General features: G+C 40.5%; 1 protein-coding gene across 1 annotated transcript in view; it reads left to right on the top strand.

Moving 5' to 3' along the window:
* The first annotated feature begins 1,453 nt into the window (after positions 1-1,453).
* Positions 1,454-21,041, top strand: part of OTOGL (otogelin like) — a 135,699-nt gene continuing 116,111 nt past the window's right edge. Inside the window, exons 1-6 of the mRNA XM_063447147.1 lie at positions 1,454-1,595; positions 2,322-2,364; positions 3,491-3,539; positions 13,002-13,053; positions 17,717-17,815; positions 20,587-20,741. Coding sequence (XP_063303217.1) covers positions 1,487-1,595; positions 2,322-2,364; positions 3,491-3,539; positions 13,002-13,053; positions 17,717-17,815; positions 20,587-20,741 — 507 coding nt within the window. The 5' untranslated portion in view covers positions 1,454-1,486. The remainder of the gene's footprint in view (positions 1,596-2,321; positions 2,365-3,490; positions 3,540-13,001; positions 13,054-17,716; positions 17,816-20,586; positions 20,742-21,041) is intronic.

Genomic DNA, 21,041 nt, shown 5'->3' with positions numbered 1-21,041 from the left:
GCAGCGAGAAAATTATGATTTAATTCACAAATCTAGTTAGAAATGAACAGAGGGAAAAAACTGATTGATCAAAATCTATGTTTATATATTTATATATTATATATTTCATAAGTATATATATATTTTACAATGTACAGCGATTGACCAATATTTGCACTCTTCGGTTTGTCTGAATCAGTTTTCTCGAAATGATTGCATGGTGAAAATTCATTCGAACGTAACCGAATTCGTACTGACCTAAACTTTCTTTTTTCTTTGACAAACTGATTCGACTAAACTGATTTTTTTTCGAGTCTTTTTTCTAGAAGTCTGGTATTGAGCATGGTAAACAAATTAAACGAGGTACGCAATCTACACTTTGTGCTTGCAAAATTTTGTACAAATGTATAAATATAGAATGAATATGGCTACAAATGTTAGCTACTTAAAAATGGTAAATATCTCCATATGCCACTATATGCTAATTAATTATTCACTAGAGTAGTAGCTAATTTGGTGCCCCATGAGATATTAGAGATTTTGACTTAAATAAAACCAAACAGTTTCTTATACATTTACATGCAATTTGTATATCACATATGTGTTTAGACTGAACTCTCCAGTTAATGTTGAACTACTTTCCAGGAATTCACGTAATATATTCCAACTAAACATAGAAACCATGATGTAGATACTTTTTAGTATGCTTTCCAAGTATGATACTCACTCTAAATACGGTTTAGGTGACATGGTATTTAAAATATATTTAAAATATTTTTAGGCCATAATATACAGAATTGCATTTTTCAGTTCTTTGAATCATGTGAGTTGACAACTGGAAAGAACTGGAAGCTATAGGCCAAAAAAGCCACGTTGGAACGATTGTCTTACTGTTTTTATAACTTTTTTGGGTTAAAATTTTCAATTTCGTTATAAATTCTAATTTTAGGGAATACACTTTGATTGGAAAAGTGGAAGGGAAAGTTAATAAATTTTTTTTTAAATCATAAATATTATTTATTTCATATGAATTAATGAACAACATTCTATTCTTTTCAGAATCTTAAAAAAAAAAAAAAAAAAAAAATCAAGTGGTGACCATGTTGTAAAATAATCCACAGTAACATTCTGCAGAGCATGAATGAGTTAATAACCCAGGCAAACTGATGAAAACCTACAACGGTATCTTAACATGACACCTAATCTTATGTCATCATCCACAGTTGTTATAAAAGGATAATTCAGCAGAGGGAAAACGTGCCAGTGTCCGTGAGCAGGAGAATCCGATACAGACAAGGAGTTAACATGCATTACTAATGAGGAAATCTCAGCCAAAGAAGTTGCTAGCAAATTTTCTAAACCCTCCAGAGCAAGCGAAGATTACACAGCTAACATTTTTTACTCTCAGTCTTCAAATGATCACAGTTTCTATCCAATGAGCTGTCAAAATAAACTCCAAAGAAACTTGTTTTTTAAGATGCCCTAAGAGGGAAGCTCAGCTATTTGGATGTTCTTCCAGCTACAAAGTTACACTGAGATGAACATTGAGGGCAAGCTCCAATTGATGAAACGTGGGAACACTGTCTTCTTCTATACGTTTCTGTTCAGTCTCGTTGGTAAGTCACTTTGTTTACCACTTTAACTAGAAATGTAGCTATTCTATGTAAACCTCTAAGAATTGTTTCTGCCTCTCTTGTTATTATTATTATTATTATTATTATTATGATATTTATAGAGCGCCGTCAAATTCTGCAGCGCTTTACAATTATTGTCTCTCTTTCTGTAGATTTTCATGCCTGATAGCTAGTGATATATGATTTTGATTTTTATATTTAGTTGTTTAGTTGCTAGATGATATATGATCTTTATATTTACTTGTTTTTACACGAAATAAATAGTTCAGTGGTTAATATTCCAACTGTGGTGTCTAATAGTTGCAGTCTTAATTCCAACTTTAGTTTATCTAAAATTAACACAACTACCCATTAATTATATATTAATGCTGAAAGGGGGCATTCTTATTGAGTCAGAGAGAACTTCGCCATTATTCCTTCGGGTTCACTCTGATTTCTAATTCCTATGGTACAAAATAATTACTATATTAATTACATCTGCATATAAAGTTCAATGGCAAAAATATTTCGCATTGTGCTACAATGTCCATGCAGAGCTCTATAACATTTAGGCAATAATAAGCCATTAAAGCAATATTTATCTTTATATCAATATAAGCTAATAATTAATGACGAATTATTATTCTTTAATTAAATAAAATGGTTTACCTTATAGGCTGGAAATTAGATGACATCTGATATAAATCTTTTTTTTTCTTTTTTTTTTAGGTTCCCTGTCTTCACCTGCAGGTCTGAAAGGAAGAACGCCACTGTGAGTTTGACCTTAATAATACCCTAGTATCACTGTCAACTGAGAGTAATAGGTGTTACCTTCAGATGTCATTCAATAGCCAGTGATACTGCTAGGTTGAGCATTGTTGGTATAGGCAGGTGTGTTAATGTACATTGCAAGGAATCTCCAACCAAGTTTTTTTTTAAAATCTATGTGGTGTATTTACTAAACAGAGAGTTATATTGAACTTACAGCAGACATGAATATGTACATCAAAATAGATGATTCAAATTATTTATGGCGAGTTGGACATTTTTGTTATAACTTGGCTATTTTGTTTTATCATCTCACTATAAACTTTTAAATGACTTAATAGGCCCCTTTTAGTGATGATTGATATTTGTTCATGTAATATAAATATGCTGGTTCCCTAAATTTTATGAATAACCATCACATATTGTAACGGCTGATAATAATTAATTATTATTATAAAAATGCAATTGCCACAAATGAAAACAATTAGACATAGACATTTAGACTTCCCAAATCATTTTCACTGACATAAAATTACAAAAATATAATATATGACTAAAAAAAGAAATGAAAAAAAAGAAAACAATATATTTTTCTTGACCAGAGTTCTACGGTCTGGAATTAATTATTTGTATGGTCCATACTACCGACACTTGACATTCCATTATTACGTTACTCAGGATTAGAGATTTTATTTATGTAAATGAATGCTAGCGTTGTTTGATGTAATTTTTTTTTTTTTTACACATAAATATGTCATGGTAAATCTACTTGCTGGACATGCACTTCATGGAAAAGATTCCTGTAAATACTACTAGATAATTAAAATGTTGCAAAGTGTATTCCAAATGAAATAGAGCCACACTTTGTGTGAACCAAAAAAAAAAAAAAAATTCCTGGTACTTTCTAACTGAGAGCAGTGCATTCTCCAGACCAGAGATCTGTGAAGCTCTCTTCAATTGTGTAAAATGAGATTAGGCACATACAAGTTACCTTTTAAATGTTAACCCAAGAAAGGCCTCTTTGATAGGTGATGGAAATCAGAAAAAAAACACACATTCCCCTCAGGAATAGCTTATTCAAATTGCTCCTGGACCTTTGAAAATACAAGATACTTTTTGTTTTCTTCCAGAAACGGGTTTAATGCAATTCGCCAGAAAAGAGATCTCTTAACAGCAGAGGTAGGTTATACCTTCGAGAGAAAAACCTTTCCTCTCAACTGAGTCTTACATGGACAATGGGGCCTTTGTGTCACAAAAGAGAATGGCAGAAGCGCGGGCAGGATCAATCCCCTTTTTGATACCTGCGTCCCTGTGATTCTCAAACCTTTACTGTCTCATTTATCAAGCAATCCTAGGCTTATCTCGTTCACACCGGGCTTCCACCCATAGATATTGCTCGATATTATAATGTGTTGGCCTCTGAACTCAGAATCCCCTTTTCTTTGAAACTATCTTCGTACAAAGTACTTAATTGAAGATGGAAAGTTTAGAGTTTTTCTTTATTGCTAGAAGATATTCAGAGGTAATATGTAGATCAGATTAAATTTGACTAAAACTCCCATTATTCTCTTGCAAACATAAATGAGCAGTGAATTAAGGGAGCTGTAGATCATCATCATCTGGGGGCTGTAGATTGACACCCCTGGGGTTGGTAATACTACAGGGGTGTTAAACTTGATTATTTAGAGGAAAATAAATTATTTGGTGTCTACCCACAAATTACCAACTTTTCAACTGGCTTTTCAATAAAGAATTAAAGTCAGCTGAAAAAGTCAGATGAGGTTGTCACAGGATCGGTCCTTAATGCCATGCTCGTACAATCCACGCACACACACAGATGCATAGATAAACATACACTCACATATACAAACATGCACACTAGCCCTTATATCATGTATATCCCATCACATTCTCTTATTTACGCACATCCATAGCCTCATGCTCTATTGCTTGTAAATAGATACCCCTCCCTATACAGACACAGTTACTTTGCCATACACACACACATAGGAACATACACACTGTCCTTACAATACACTTGTTTGTAGATACATATTGCCACATGCTTACACATACACTTCCATACACAGTTATTAACATGACATTAAAACACATACACTCTTTTTAAATTCTATCCCTGGTTTAACCCCTTAAGGACACATGACATGTGTGACATGTCATGATTCCCTTTTATTCCAGAAGTTTGGTCCTTAAGGGGTTAAGTAACGAATAACCCAAACTTTAGTGTAGGTATATTAAAAACACACGTTCATGCCACCGTCAGCAATTATAAAAAATAAATAGATAAATATGTATTCATTAAAAGGTTGAAAGTGTTGGGCTAGACAGTCCCCAATACTCCCAGTCAATTGATGAAATTGGATAAAATTGACAATAATAATGTGGAATTCTAAGTTCCACATTAACAATGCAGCAAAGGAACAAGTGATTTTTATATGTAGAGAGGGACCCTATTTTTTTGTCCAATCTAAGCACTTTGGAAAGTCCAGAGACAGCCTCCAGGCACTACATGCACTATAAATACTACCCAGAACTGCTTAGAGTGTCTTTTTAAATCAATTATGTAGTACAGGAGAACTTAAGGTTTTTAAAGTAGGCCGGGGCAATATGAAACCATGCAGGCCACCAGCTGACATGTATTCCTGACAACTGCGTTGTTTTCTAAAATAATAGACTGTTTATCCAGCTTTTTAGCTTTGGACGAATACAGGTACAATGGCTTGGAATGATCTGAGTAACTGTACAATGCATTGCAGAACTGACTAAATGGGAAGTATAGAGGTTTGATTGAGCAGTTGGATATTCATGTATGGTATTGAATAACCCTTTGTATTGTTATAATGTTGCACTATGAAATATATGTCATTATTCGAACCATGATCAGAAATTATATCATGGAAAAAATGAAAAAAAAAACATATATAAAAAAGTGATCTTTTTCTGTATACATTACCCCATGCATCAAAAAAGTGAGTGTTAGGTTTCTTTAGAGAGCTGTTTGCCTACTTTAGATTGTAAGCTCAATTGCCAACTCACTGTGGGCTTTGTATAAATGGATAGAAATGCTAGTTTATGTTGCTTGTGTGCAGGTTCTCAAGTTATTTTTGAATTGGTGTCTCCAAACATATGTTGACTACTAAATGTAACTGGATTTAGGTAACCACTGTCATATGATATTTATGCAATCTCTGTATTCAGGTACAATATATAACAAATACATAAAAATTGTGGAATAAATGTGATTATTGTGACATATGTCAGGAGGATATGCCCCTTTATCTTGCACTGGGACTTTCTAACAACTATTTATTGCTAGTTGTGTTTAATAAAGATATCATTTATTTTAATACCATTTTTTAAGTTCTGTAATTCTGTCTCAGATTTGAAGCAATTTCCCAAAATATAAAATGTTATGCATTGTAACGAACGCTGGTATTACAGATACCCGTTCGCCTATTTTCTCCCGAACTGCTAGAGCTTGAGTGGTACTCCTCAATCTCCTGTGTTGCCCTCCCAGTGCTCCCGTATGAGGTCTAGGGGTCCACGGACTTTTCTCCTGTAAAGGAGTTCGAAGGGGGAGAACCCGGTAGACGCCTGGGAACTTCATGGTAGGCAAACAGGAGGTGGGGAAGAAATCTTTCCCAGTGCCGACAGGAGGCTGTGAATGTCTTAAGCATCTGCTTGAGCGTGCCATTAAAATGTTCACAGAGTCCGTTCGTCTGGGGATGATAGGGAGAGCTGAACAGGGGTTTCACTCCACAACTCTGCCATAATTGTTGGGTCACAGTTGCGGTAAATTGAATCCCCTGATCAGACAAGATCTCCCTGGGAAAACCCACCCTAGTAAAATTTTTTACCAGAGCCCCGGCCACAGTCTTCACTTCTATATTAGAAAGAGCTACAGCCTCAGGGTACCTAGTAGCATAATCTACCACCATGAGAATATAGCTCTTTCCTGAGGCGCTGGGCTTACTGAGGAGGCCTATCACATCTACCGCTACCTTGTGGAAGGGTTCCTCAATGATGGGTAAAGGGTGTAATTTGGCCTTCTGATGATCACCCCTTCTCCCTGTCTTTTGGCAGGTGTCACACGTCCTGCCGTAATTCTTCAGGTTCTGTGTAATACCTGTCTAAAAGAAGGTCTAGGTTAACCAGTCCTTAGTCTTCCGGACCCCCTGATGTCCCGCTAGGGGGATATTGTGACTGAGCTTGAGTAGCTCAGCCCTAAATTTACGGGGCACTACCAATTGCCCTTTTGCTATCTGCGCCGCCCTACTCACTGTACCCCCTGTTACCTGGTTCAATAGCTCTTTGACAAATTCAAATCTTTCCTGTGCTATATCTCCTTGGGGGGACGCTGCCTCCTTTCTATATCCCTCTAGTGTGGGTAGGCCCTCTGTTCCTGCTCAACACCTTGGGGGGTATCCCAGAATGGGAGGGGGGCTTTGGTTAGGGAAGGGACAAAAGATCCTACCTGAGGCTCCTTGGAGTGCGCCGGCTCCCCCCTGCGGGCTTGTGATCTGGTGGTCACCGGGTATGATTCCACTTGATAGACGTGTGCAAGCTGGGAAGTTAAGCAGCTCAAGTCATTTCCCAATAATACCTCGGCTAGTAACTCTTTCATTAAGCCCACCTCCAGATGTTTGTCTCCCGAGCCCCAGTTGATGTGCACCCGGGCCGTGGGGAGTTTGTGGATGGCTCCTCCTGCCACCCTTACGGCTACTGTCTTGGTGGTGCGGGCCTGAGCACAAACTTTGTGTGGCTGTATCAAGGTTAGAGTGGCACCTGTATCTCTCAGGGCCTTGGCATCCACTCCATCGATGGTGAACCACTGGCGATGATGCTCTCTGTTGTCACCTGCGGCTTGGATCGGATTTGCCTCATCCACTGCTCCTCGTTGTGGTCTGTGTTACTAGGTGCCTCCTGATGAAAACAATGGGTGGCTGCCCTGGTGGGCTGGGGTGGTGATCTTTCCCAAACCCCTCGGTTCTGATTAGGGCAGTTGTTTTCCAGATGCCTGGGTTGCTGGCAATGGTGGCATAAAAAAGGAGCACATCATGGGGGCACTGGAGCAGGTGCAGGGTTGAAAGGAGCAGGTCTGGGTGGTGGAGGTGTGGATTGTACCTGGTATGAGGGCTTGAAAACGGGTGGCCCTATGCTGGGTTCTAGTTGCCTGCCATCCTGGTACTTGTCCGCCAATTAATCTGTTTTTGGCTTACGGTCCCTCACCCAGTCTCTGATCTCAGTAGGAGTATGATCAAAGAACTGCTCCAGTATTATTAGTTGTAATGCATCCTCCAGTTAAGTTGCCCGGCAGCTGTGCATCCAATTCTGTGCAGCGTGATGTAGGCGGAATGCCCATTCAACATAGGAGTCTCTCCCTCCTTTCCTGTGGCCCCGAAATTGCCTCCGGTATGCCTCTGGTGTGACCGCATATTGACCAACAATATCTCTTTCACTTTCCCATAATTCTGTATGTCCTCATCAGGTACCACTCTGTAAGCCTCCACTGCCCGTCCTGAGAGTTGGCTGATGAGAACCGCAGCCCAAATAGTTGTGTCTAGCCCCTCCAAAGCACACTGATGCTCAAAGTCTTGTAGGTAGCTGTCAATATCCATTTCCCCATCAGTAAATGCTTTGATGGCGGCATAGTTCACCTTCTGTGATTGCCCATTTGTACCTCCTGGAGATGCTAGCAAATCCCCTTGCAGGGATCCTGCTCTTGCCTCACGATCTCTCTGCGTCAACCGGGCTTGTGCCATGCCTTGTATGATGGCGTTGGGTTGGGCCCCAACATACTGAGCATCCATCTCACGTCCTTTTGAAGTTCTGTTTCCACAAGGTGCTCCATTTCTCTGTTACTGGCTCTGTTGCTCTGTCTCAGTTCCGCGATTATCGTGACTTTTGTCTTATTACTTGCCACTGTGCCTCAAGCTTTCCAGTAAGTCCTTTAGTGTTGTTCATTTTAGCAGTTTATATTGCTGAACCATTCACTTTCAGTTCGGGATGTCCATTCGGGATAGGATTACCGCCGATTGCCACGAGTTGTAACGAACGCTGTTATTACAGATACCAGTTCACCTATTTTCTCCCGAACTGCTAGAGCTTGAATGATTATAGCTCGCAGTTCGGGAGTTGATTCCAACGTTTCTCCAGATGAATTACAGCATCCAAGTATATTCTCCCAGCAAAGTAGACAAATACCCAAACATCAGTCTGAACTAGATGAAGGGTATAACAGGAATACGTTATTCAGGCTAACCGCCTGTGAGAAGGACCAACTGGCACCCCGACTGGGTGCCTTTGCCAATTGATGCTTCCTAGCTGACGCTGAGGACCATAAGCACCGCACCGGACACTGTAAGCACCATAGCCCCCCTAGCTGCCGCAGCTTGGCTAGGGTCTCGCCGTCCCTTCCCACCCTGGACCAAACTCCTGAATCCAGCTCTCATTGGGAAGGCCTCTCCTCCAAGATAGTATAGCTGTGAAGCTCTTATAAGAGCTAGTGGTTATAGCAGTATAGTTGTTGCCTACACTCACGAGATGAGGCTACGTGTTGAGGGTGAAGTGGACCGTTTTTAATGGTGCCACACTTGGCCTTTTATGACAATACCCATTCAAGGGGTACTCCCACATAGACCTTGTGGGGAACTACGTTACAAAGTCACAAACCAATAGTAACAGTGTTACAATGCATAACACTCCAACACATAGCATACAATCCCTCCCCTCTGCCTGGGAGATAATTGAGTCAGATACTGTGTTAACTCAATTATCTCCAGGCAGAAAAAGCACATATTGTTATAAAACCCCCAATGTACCCCGAAAACACATAATATCACCACAAATGTTACATCCCCTGGTAGCCCTGATCTGGGTGACCAACATATCCAAAAATCATCCAGATCAGTTCAGGGTTTCAGAAATTCTATGGAAGTCACTTATTTGACCGCCTGCAGACATGGTCCCATCCTCAAAACAGTTCCAGAGAATCAGGGCTTGTGGTCAGTCTAGTTCGGTAGTTTGAAAACGAACAAACTACCAAACATAGTCAATAGTCTTACCCTGGAGCTTGTTCCCCTCATCCAGATGAATGATTTCACCGAACAGTGCCTTTCTAAGTTGTATAGAACCGAACGCAGGTGATGATGGAAGTCCAGTGGAGTTTCTGTGTCTGATTTTAGTTCCATGAGATTCATGCCCAAACATGATGGCAGCCACCTCGTGGTTGTCCATATGAATTGCAGCCACACAGACAAACAATTAGAACACTGCGGTGAGAAACGTTCCAAGTTGTTATTAGGTTTTAACAAGCTTCAGGATGGTCTCTGGTTCGTGCGGTTGTTCGGGAGTTCGAAGTGCTGCTTCGAACCCTTCGGAAGTTCGAAATGTAGCCATACAAGTCCAAAAGGCACAAACAGTGATTTTAACCAAGGTTTATCACAGGGGTCATAGTCACATGGAAGGAAACATTCCAAGTTGTTAGTAGGTTTTAACAAGCTTCAGGATGGTCTCTGGTTCGTGCGGTTGTTCGGGAGTTCGAAGTGCTGCTTCGAACCCTTCGGAAGTTCGAAATGTAGCCATACAAGTCCAAAAGGCACAAACAGTGATTTTAACCAAGGTTTATCACAGGGGTCATAGTCACATGGAAGGAGGCTGGCAAACAGGCCCCTCCATGAACCAGTGGCAAGGTTACTTTAACCACAGCCTGGTTTATATGCAGTTAACAATGTACAGGGGTTATGTTGACATATTCCAGGGGCATTCCCCACTGGACCTGAGAGGGGACAGTGACAAAATACATTCTGCAAGTACATTGGCTCTCAGGTCCAGGACACTCCTCCTGACAATAATATAATCCGTCCCTTGTACTGGGGAGATAATTGAGTCCAGCACTATACTAAAAAAATATATGGTATGTGAGCACTCCAAATAATAAAAATCAAATAATGGCAAAATAATGACCACTATAGCATTAACACCACAATAACCGCCGAGTTAAGGATCAAATAGGATCTGGCAACAACACTGGGTTAGTACGCATAAATAAGCATACTATAAACATATACAAAGTATATACAAAACATCATTTATTATACATAAAAAGAATCAATAATAGATACAATAAAATAGATCATATAAGAAAACACACCAAACGTCCAGATCAAATATCTGAAAAGTAATTAGTGTGGGGCCCCTTACACTGATAAGATGATGTCTGGAACTGAAGATGTGCACATAAAACATGTGAAAATGGATGATTCAAAAACCAAAAATAGGAAAAAAAGAATGTTATAAGCAATACCCAGATGTATGCACCGTCTCAAATGGAGGGAGCTCGTGAACCAACCAAAATCCCGGGTCAGGACTAAGGGGGTTGCAATCAGGATATCCCCAAGTGTAAAAAGATTATACAGGATATTAAACACTCTGGGGGTCAGACATAGCAACTTACCCTGTTCGTCCAACCTTCGAATAAGGTGATGGGAGCACACCAACTCCAAACAATGAGAGGTGCAGACGATGCTGATCCCGCCAGGCCAGCGGCCGAAAATCAATCCCGGACCGTAAATGAAGGATGTTGATTTTCGGCCGCTGGCCTGGCGGGATCAGCATTGTCTACATCTCTCATTGTTTGGAGTTGGTGTGCTCCCATCACCTTATTCGAAGGTTGGACGAACAGGGTAAGTTGCTATGTCTGACCCCCAGAGTGTTTAATATCCTGTATAATCTTTTTACACTTGGGGATATCCTGATTGCAACCCCCTTTTTGTTTTTTAATCATCCATTTTCACATTTTTTATGTGCACATCTTCAGTTCCAGACATCATCTTATCAGTGTAAGGGGCCCAACACTAATTACTTTTCAGATATTTGATCTGGACGTTTGGTGTGTTTTCTTATATGATCTATTTTATTGTATCTATTATTGATTCTTTTCATGTATAATCAATGATGTTTTGTATATACTTTGTATATGTTTATAGTATGCTTATTTATGCGTACTAACCCAGAGTTGTTGCCAGATCCTATTTGATCCTTAACTCGGCGGTTATTGTGGTGTTAATGCTATAGTGGTCATTATTTTGCCATTATTTGATTTTTATTATTTGGAGTGCTCACATACCATATATTTTTTAAGTTCTTCCACACAAGCCACTCTCCTGTATGTGATGCAACCCTGTCTTTAGTGATTTATTTTATTTATTTATCATCCTTATTCTCATTGTCAGTTTCCTTATATTTGTGTTATTATCCAGCACTATACTAAACTCAATTATCTCCCAACACAAAAAATATACATTTCCATAAAACTCAGAAAGTACCCCAAACTCCATGGGAACCCCACAAAAGTCATATCCCCTGATAGCCCTGATCTGGGGGACCAACATATTACAAAAATCACCCAGATCGGTTCAGGGGTTCAAGAGTTATATGGAGGTCTTAATTTCGAAAACTACAAAAAACAAATAAATCCACGAACGGTTCCCCTGGCTCATAGGTAGCGTTTGTTCCCCTAGTTCGTGGAAAACAAATCTACTGAATAGCGCTCTCTTGGCTGGTCTATGAAAGGAAGTAGGCGTACGTGTCGTTTGACCGGCGTTCGGGAAGTCGAGTGTCCGATTTTGGTTCCAGATACTCGACGACCAAGTACCTCCTTTCGTGCGTACAAGATAGCCGCCGTTTTCTCTTGCACATGGCGTTCCGCTATACAAACGGCGGCCACATAGAGAGAGCACTTAATTGGTGGTTTGCTTTGAAGGGAATGAGCCAGGGGATGGTCGGTGTTCAGTAGTTTTATATACCGAACAGGGAAATACAAAAGTAACGAAATAACAGAGGTAGTTTCTTCACATGCATGTGTTCGTTTCTTAAAGTAAAATGAATAGTAAACAATAGTAATAATTTCAACTTGAACTGAAGTAAAATTAGAATTATTACATGATTATATTAGAACATATTATTATTAGAGGATCTAGAAAGTTGCTCTATCATTACAATTAACAATATTCATATAATGCTGGAAGAGCTAACAGGGTGGACAAAATTTTGTGTGCTTCCATATCGCCCATGAAGTATATGTGAGTGGGTGGAAAATCTTCCATTTAGTTTTTGTGGTCATACACATGTACCTTTCTCTGTGTGGTCTCTGTAGTAATGCTTTGAGTAGCTGTAAATGTCCCCTCAGTTGAGACATAGATAAGAGATTTTGAAAACCAACGAAACCCCCCAGACCCAGAGCATTATTTCAGTGGCAGAATATATTAACATATTAGTTATTGGCATTATCGGGAAAATAATTCTCCATTAGCTCCATACCCATATTATAAATACTATAGACATATTATTTATAAACCTTTTTGAAATAACGGTCGAAATCATTACAATTCTAGTATTCAATACGAAGTTGATATCAAGATTTTTTACTAAATAATAGACTCCAAAAAGTCACATTTTATGACATAACTTTCTGTCTTTTTGGGAAACATTCCTTATAATATGCTGAACAGCAACAATTACCTTTTGACATAAAAATATGTAATCCACTGTGAATCCTTAATTCCTGCCTGGACTCTTTGTTATAGTTATTATAGGTGTTATTAAATCTCTCTAAAACAGGATTACAGAACTCCTCTCTCAGCAGCTCTCTTTCATCGGAATTCCCAGGACGGTAAGTACCAAATTAGAGGATTTTACCTTTCATTTCAGTATGTACGGCACAAATTTGGTCTGTGAGAGTTCTGCACTCATTCAAGATATGATGGATTTGTTTATTGCTGTAAACCTTATTCAAGTTTTTTTTCTTTAACATCACTTTCTTTTTCTTAAATAGCAAGCTTTAATAAAAGTAAAGGGATTCGGTTACACAGCATGGCCATATAATGTTGCATCTTCCACTGATTTAAAGCACCCCATTTATATCAGATCCTAATAGGACTCTTCAACAATTGGAATACTTTGACACAGTGGTCTTCTATTGTGCTGATAACATGTGATAATGATATATAATGTGGATTATCTTGTAGTCAGTTCATAGCTGTATTGTTCTCAATGTTTTTCCGAGGAAATTCGAAAAAGCAGTAATCTGCCGAGAGTCCTTTGGGATCTTTACTCTTCCTAGATAATAGCACTATGATATTCCATTTTGTAGAGTCCTCACTGATTTCTGAGAAAATCAGGTTATTACTCAGTCAATCATTCCAAATGTCGCCTAGGTATTTCCATTCAACTTTCAACTTCAATTTGTATTTTAAGCTATAATAATAATGGGTGGTAGAGTTCATGACCTGAAATCGGATAATTTTCACCTAAATCCAGGACCACTGTCCCTGGGCACTGGCTCGGTCTCCTCCTCTCGCCACGTCATGACGATCGGGTAACCAAATGCACAAACGTGGTGAGCATCATGCGCTCATTAAGGCTTTCCCACAAGAAAAGCATTGAATTATTGCTTTCCTATGGGGATTTTTAAAGACACTGGACATCCTCATACATAGTGTGAGGACATCCAGCGTTGTTAAACTGTATGTAAATCAAGAAAGCACTTCTTGTGGCTGTCAGGAAGACTGGCATTAGAGGCTGTCTTATCCTTGCAATATAAACATTGCAGTTTCTCTAAAACTGCAATGTTTTACATTGAGGTGTTAAGGGGTTAAGAGGACATGGACACTGCACCCAGACTACTTCAATGAGATTAAGTGGTCTGGTTGCCTATAGTGTCCCTTGTATAATGTCCCTTGTAAATAAAGAAATAAAGAAATAAAGGCAGATATTTTTTTCTTCATATATGTATAAGAGCAAAAAGTATAAAATGGAAATTGGTAAAGTATCAAATATACAAGCACACAATATATACAAAGTCAGCAGACAATATGTCAGTCAGCCAATAAGAATCTCTGTAGCTTATTGTAATAGCATTTCTCTGTTTGCTGTAGCATATATGTATGTCAGACCACTTTGCTTGAGGATAAACATGCATGAATAAAAATCACTGCTTTTACACCAGTACTATAGCATAAAACCATTATTTTACCAATTGCCGTATCTTACCAGATGAGTCTTTATCATTGCTTATTAAATTAAGAGTCTTCTCCAACCACAGTTCGTATTGCAATACTGCCTTGTGATAAAATATACTCCAGTAAGGTTCAAAATGGTTCACAGTCCATAAATGAACAAGTGATCTCCTTAGAAACAACAAAGTTAAAGGGAATCTGTACTGACTTACCCGACCATCCCCTCCCCTCTGTGATCTCATTACAGAGGTAGGTGTTAAACCATACATCCTCTGCTCCTCTTGCAGTCTTCACTGATTTGCCCTGTTTGACGACACTTCCCCAAGTAGTGCAACCCTTCTCCATGACCCTGACATGTTGGCTTTGTTGCCAGCACGTTGGTGACTGAATGGAGTGATGTTAGTCACTCCATTCTTATACTCCCTAGCCAGCACCAGCAGCACCTGATGGGGAGTTATAATAGGAACCGCAGCACATGTGCATGTGCTATTGTTGCTATGGGAGGAAAGCAATAGGACTGCCTCCTTTATCAAGTATGTCTTTGGCATAGACTCTATAGACAGGTGGGATATTTTTTTTTAATTGCTAGAAAAACTGTAAGCACACAGTATAGATGGGATTTTATACTCTAAAAAGAACAAAAGTAGTTTGGGCACTACAGTTGCCCTTTAAAGAGATGCTCTAAACACCAAAACAACTTTAGTGTAATGAAGCAGTTTTATTGCATAGATCATGCCTCTGCAGTCTCATTGCTCAATTCTCTGTCATTTAGGAAGTAAATCACTTTAGTTTCTGTTTACGCAGTCCTTACCACACTTCCCCTGACTTTGATTCAGACATTATTTACGAGAAAAAGGTTTCCTTTCCAATGTGACAGCACAGTGTGTTTACTTTAGAGGTTTGTATCTCCTGCTCTGTTAATTGAACTTTAATCGCACACATGAAGTTCCTGCTGGCTCTAGCAGGCTATTAACAGAGCAGAAAATAAGGAATTATATATCAAACAGACCGTTCAATAAAGAAAGTTTAAACATTATCTCTCTCTTTTACAGGAAAAAAAATATGGAGACTGCATAGGTCACATGCAGGGGGAGGCATGGCTAGGGCTGTATAAACAACGTAATTTATCTCCTAACTAGCAAAAAATTGAGAAATTAGCCTGCAGATGCATTGTCTGAACACAAAACCACTCCATTAAGCTGAACTTGTTTTGGTGCTTATAGTGACCTGCAGGGCTCGAGTCCTGCAGGAAAGCGTGGGAACGGAGTCCCTGCACTTTTTCCACAGAACGTTGTTCCCGTTACTAGTCCTGCAGAACCCAGGGCTGGCACAAGCGGCTGCCAGAGCAGGGGGGAGCACAAATCTGATTCCCCTGCCTCTTGCTGGGGACTCGGATTTTTAAACTCACCTTTCTCCCTGCAGCCAGCAGCCTGCAGCCTGCAGCCTGTTGAGTCGGCCGGCCTCTCTTGATGTCAGGAGGAGGGGGCGTGACTTTCACTGCTCTTCTCCCAGGACCGGTGGGGAGTCTGGGAGAAGAGCAGAGGAAGTCACGCCCCCTCCTTCTGACATTATCAGGAGAGGCTGGCTGACTCCACTGACTGTAGGTTGCAGGCTCCAGATCCTGTCCCACCCCACCTGGCCCAAGATAAGCCTCATGGAGGGGTCGGAATACACTTTAGGTTTTTTTTATCCCGTTACTCAGGCCCTGTCCCCTTCCTCAGTCCCTGTCACCTTCCTCAGTCCCTGTCCCTTTCCTCAGTCTGTCTCCCTTTCCCCAGTCCCTGTCCCTTTCCTCAGCCCATGCCCCCCTCCTAAGCTCCTGTCCCTCTTACTTAGCCCTGTCTTCCTCAGCCCCTGTCCCTCTTCCTAAGCCCTGCCCCCCTCAGCCCCTGTCCCTTTCCTCCGTCACTGTCCCTTTCCTCAGTCCCTGTTCCCATCCTCAGTCCCTGTTCCCATCCATAGTCCCTGTCCCTTTTCTAAGCTGCTGTCCCTTTCCTCAGCCCCTGCCCCCTTCCTCATCCACTGCCCCCCCTCCTAAGCTCCTGTCCCTCTTCCTAAGCTCATGTCCCTCTTCCTCTTCCTCTTCCTCTTCCTCAGCCCCTGTCCCTTTCCTCAGCCCCTGTCCCCTTCCACAGCCCATGTCCCCCCTCCTAAGTCCATGTCCCCCTCTTCAGCCCCTATTCTCCCTTCCTCAGCCCCTGTCACCTTACTCAGCCCCTGTCCCCCTCCTCAGCCCTTGGCCTTCTCCTCAGTCCCTGTCTCTTTCTTTAGTTCCTGTCCCTTTCCTCAGCTACTGACCCCCTCCTAAGCTCCTGTCCTCTTCCTCAGCCCTGTCCCTTTCCTCAGTCCCTGTCCCTTTCCTCAGCTACTGCCCCCCCCTAAGCTCCTGTCCTCTTCCTCAGCCCTGTCCCTTTCCTCAGTCCCTGTCCTTTTCCTCAGGCCCTGTCCCTCTTCCTCAGTCCCTGACCCTCTTCCTCAGTCCCTGACCCTCTTCCTCAGTCCCTGACCCTCTTCCTCAGTCCCTGACCCTCTTCCTCAGTCCCTGACCCTCTTTCTCAGTCCCTGACCCACTTTCTCAGTCCCTGACCCTCTTCCTCAGTCCCTGACCCTCTTCCTCAGTCCCTGACCCTCTTCCTCAGTCCCTGACCCTCTTCCTCAGTCCCTGACCCTCTTCCTCAGTCCCTGACCCTCTTCCTCAGCCCTGTCCCCTTCCTCAGTACTTGTCCCTTTCCCCAGTCCCAGCCCCCTTCCCCAGCCCCTCCACCCCCTCCTAAGCTCCTGGGGGTGGGGGGGTAGGGGGGTGGATCTTAGGCGAGTTCCCACACTTTTTTACCCAGGACTTGACCCCTGGTGACCTGTTACCCAATAAAATATGCAAGACATCCTTTTTAACAACTGACTACATTTAATGGTTCAGTCCTATGGTGAATACCAGATCCCCACACCACCAATGGCCCCTGATTGGTTTCTTCTCCTCTCCAAGTCAGAACCACATGCAGTGTGATAAATATAAAATCATTTATTATATCACAAATTAAAATGTTGATACATTTTGTCACATAAGGGTGGTCTTTAATGATCAGTCTGCGATCAAATAGTTCAGGAAGGTTGGTATGTAGGACCTACATCATGGGGGATTAAATTCCCCAATAGTGTCAGGGACAGCTTAGTTTAAAAATTCCCAGGTATACCATACGATTATATTACATCAGTTATTTGCTTACAGAGTATAATATGTTCCTGAACTGCATACAATTTCTGACCCATAACAAAAAAATCTGAAAACAGACACTTTACAATGTATTTCTTTTCTTGTAGAGTCCTGCTCTCAAAGCTGCCTTAATGGAGCAATTTGTACAGAGGCTGGAGTATGTGATTGTGAGACCTTTCAGGCACAAGGAAACAGATGCCAATTCGGTAATTGTTACACAAATTCGTTTTTTATGCCAAGGTTTACTTAAAGGGTAGTTATCTACGGCTGGAACACAAATATTTCCTGGGCAGTGCTTAATTGTGTATTCAGGTCTAGCAAACCTCAGGAAATGGAAGAAAATACACAATACAGTAAGATATCCCTATGTCTCTGTCATTGTTATAGGTGTTCTTTAGTCTAAAAGTTAACTTGATGTTGCACTTTAGCTTGTTATATTACAATTAACACAAAGGCGGGGGGCGGGGGGAGTTACATATATTTTTTAGTTCTCAGCAAAAGTTCTGAAAGCAGGGCAATTGGCGGCTTTCAGTCCAACATTCCTTTGGTTTTCATAACAAATGTTACACTGTAGAACATTGCCGCTAATTCATATTTATGCATAAGAATCCTATTTATGCATATGGTTTCTACATATAACTACAACAACAACATATAATAATTGTATTTATTATATGGATAAAAACGTTTAGGATTCTTATGCATAAATATGATTTTGGGGCAATGTTCTGAAGTTCTTATTATTTCACATGTAATGGTAAAATCATTTCATAAAATGATTCTGTAAATTGTTGCCATAATTAACCCATTGCTATAGTTCGTACATGCCATTACATCCTGAATGGCATGGGTTTTAACAACGTTAGGGCATAAGGACATGTCCTAACATCTGTGCCTGTGCAACCTCTCATATCCCCCCGAATTATACTTAACTCACCGAATATGATCAGGGGAACTGCCTGGCAGCCCATGCAGTTTCCCAGCAGCCAATCGATGTGATTAGTGTTATGTTATTGTGGTGACAGCCTGTCACCGCGATCACTGATAAAATGTCACAGCCCATGATTTGTATCATGGGCTGTGACATTGTTTTCTGTCTCTCTCCTTTGCCACGGTCCATTGCTACACTACAGAGAAGGTTTACGCCATGCTGACGTGTGAGTCAGTGGAGATAGATTCCTTTGACCTGTCTGACAGTGAGACACTTACTGACTCAGATGTAGAGCCCCTAAGAGAGCCTTCTGGTGATGTTGCTCCCACCGTAACACCATCCAGGAGGAGCTCAGAATGCTGCACTGTTTCTGAGCATAACTGGGTATCACCAAATCTAAGTGCCCCTTAAATACCCCTATTTATAGCACTTCCTGGCACCACAACCAGAGTTGATCCGTTCATGATGGATGGCTGCGCAAGCAAGTTTGCATGCCATCCAATATCTCGCTACCAATCCCAACTCTCACTACAGCAGGAAGAATTTGTGGCAGCTCACTGACAGCACTGAAATTTCGGGGTTTTGGGTGCTTATGCTAGCAATGGGGATTGTAAATACGGGCAGCAACCCATCCTAGCTATCCCTCTTTTTCTGGGAATTATGAAGATAGGTATGAACAGCTTCTCCATTTCATTGATAACATCTAGTGCCCCCCTAGAAATATTTGCCTACACAAAATGAGGCCGCTAATTGTTCACTTGTCAGAAACATTTTTAGAAAATAATACCCCTAACTTAAATATCTGCATAGACAAGTCCCTTTTGTAGAGAAGACTATTAACCTCCCCCCCTAAAAACAAAACAAAAACAACAACAGAACTTGACAGCCTCTAAAATACATCCTTAGAAAACTAAAGGATACAAATCTGATCCAGCCAACCAGCCAACAAAATAATTCCATAAAAATCTTCTTCAATACACACTAAATTCTCTACTGAGTGAAACTTTACATCCGACTCATCATTATGGATGCACAATCTACCTACTTAGCACTGAAGCAAAATAAAAATTAAATGCTTTTTAAAATTGGGGTCTTTCGAACTTCACAAAAACAGAAAAAACGAAACAAAAAAAAACTGAAGAGGCAACATAAAATACGATTGGAGATCCACTTAATAGTCAGCAGTAGGTTGATAGGACCTTGGCACCCTCTGTTCCATTCATATATGAGCTAGGATTCTTGGGGATCTTGTAGCAACACCATTTATCAAATTCTTTCCTTTTCACTAAACAAGTGATGAAAGTATGTGGTATAATCACCAAGGTTCTACTGAAATAATTATTATCCTCCATCTCTAGGCATAGAATGGTGGAGGGAACACTGGAGGGCTTATCAATTCTCACCAGTAATGGAAGTCACAGGGAGCACTGTTTTCTTTTTTCGGGGGGGGGGGGGGGGGAGGATAGCAAATTCATGGTGTAGTTATTAGAGGATCACGTGAATCACTTACTGCACACCCAGTCAGGTTACACCAACATAAATTTATTTTGTTTGTTTGTGAAAAGGACAAGAAGATAGGTTATCGATGTTGGAGTTTATTGGTAATCCAATAATGTTTTCCATTAGTTTTTACGTTGATATTGGTTGTTCTTCATCCTACTATAATTACACTTGCCTAGAATTCCTTTGCAGGTTATCAGCTGTAGCATAATGACTAGATCTGGACAGTGGAGTACCAAGGTCAGATGGCAAGACCAAAATGGAACGGATTAAAAAGTAAATCATGCTTGTCAGGGCCTTGCTTGGAAGTCTTGTCCTGACTAAGTGGAGTCATCATAGATATGAATGTGGTTCTGTAAGGAATATGATTATAGCTGTGCACAATAATTAGTAGCAGCAGAGGGGCTTAGATGCAAATCCAAAATTCTGGTGAGCTACATATTCATGAAAAAAACCAAACAAACAATAAAATTAAAAATCTATTTTCTTCCTTTATTGGACATAAAAGTGATTATTTAAAAGTTTAACATATGTTTTTCCCAACAGTGCCAAACACTGGCAAAGAAAGAGATGAGATCTGTAAATCATGGGGCCAATACAATTTTGAAACATTTGATGGTATCTACTTTTACTTTCCTGGGAACTGTTCCTACATATTTGCCAGGGATTGCAGTGAAACTATACCACTGTACACAATATGGGTAAGTGGGACTATGTCTTTGGACAACTACTATTGATTTGCAAATATTGGTGTTTCTTCATCTGTCTTTCACATATATAAACAGCTTGAATCCCTTCACTTCCAGCCTTGTAAATTGAATCAATCACTCCTCCAACATATCTTCACCCCCTTTTAGCACTGCTAAATAAATACATTTCCCAGAAGAAGCTCTAGTCAGTACTTTTGCCATGTGCAAAATAACTGCACTGTGCCATTGATACAGCTCACCATGTGCAGTATTACTAAATAGCAGAAGAGGAAGTAGGAAGACATGCCTCTT

The sequence above is a fragment of the Pelobates fuscus genome, chromosome 3 (assembly GCF_036172605.1).
Source record: "Pelobates fuscus isolate aPelFus1 chromosome 3, aPelFus1.pri, whole genome shotgun sequence".
In the NCBI taxonomy this organism is placed as follows: domain Eukaryota; kingdom Metazoa; phylum Chordata; class Amphibia; order Anura; family Pelobatidae; genus Pelobates; species Pelobates fuscus.
The sequence above is the reverse complement of the archived record's forward strand: the minus strand, read 5'-3'. Positions and strand labels throughout refer to the sequence as shown.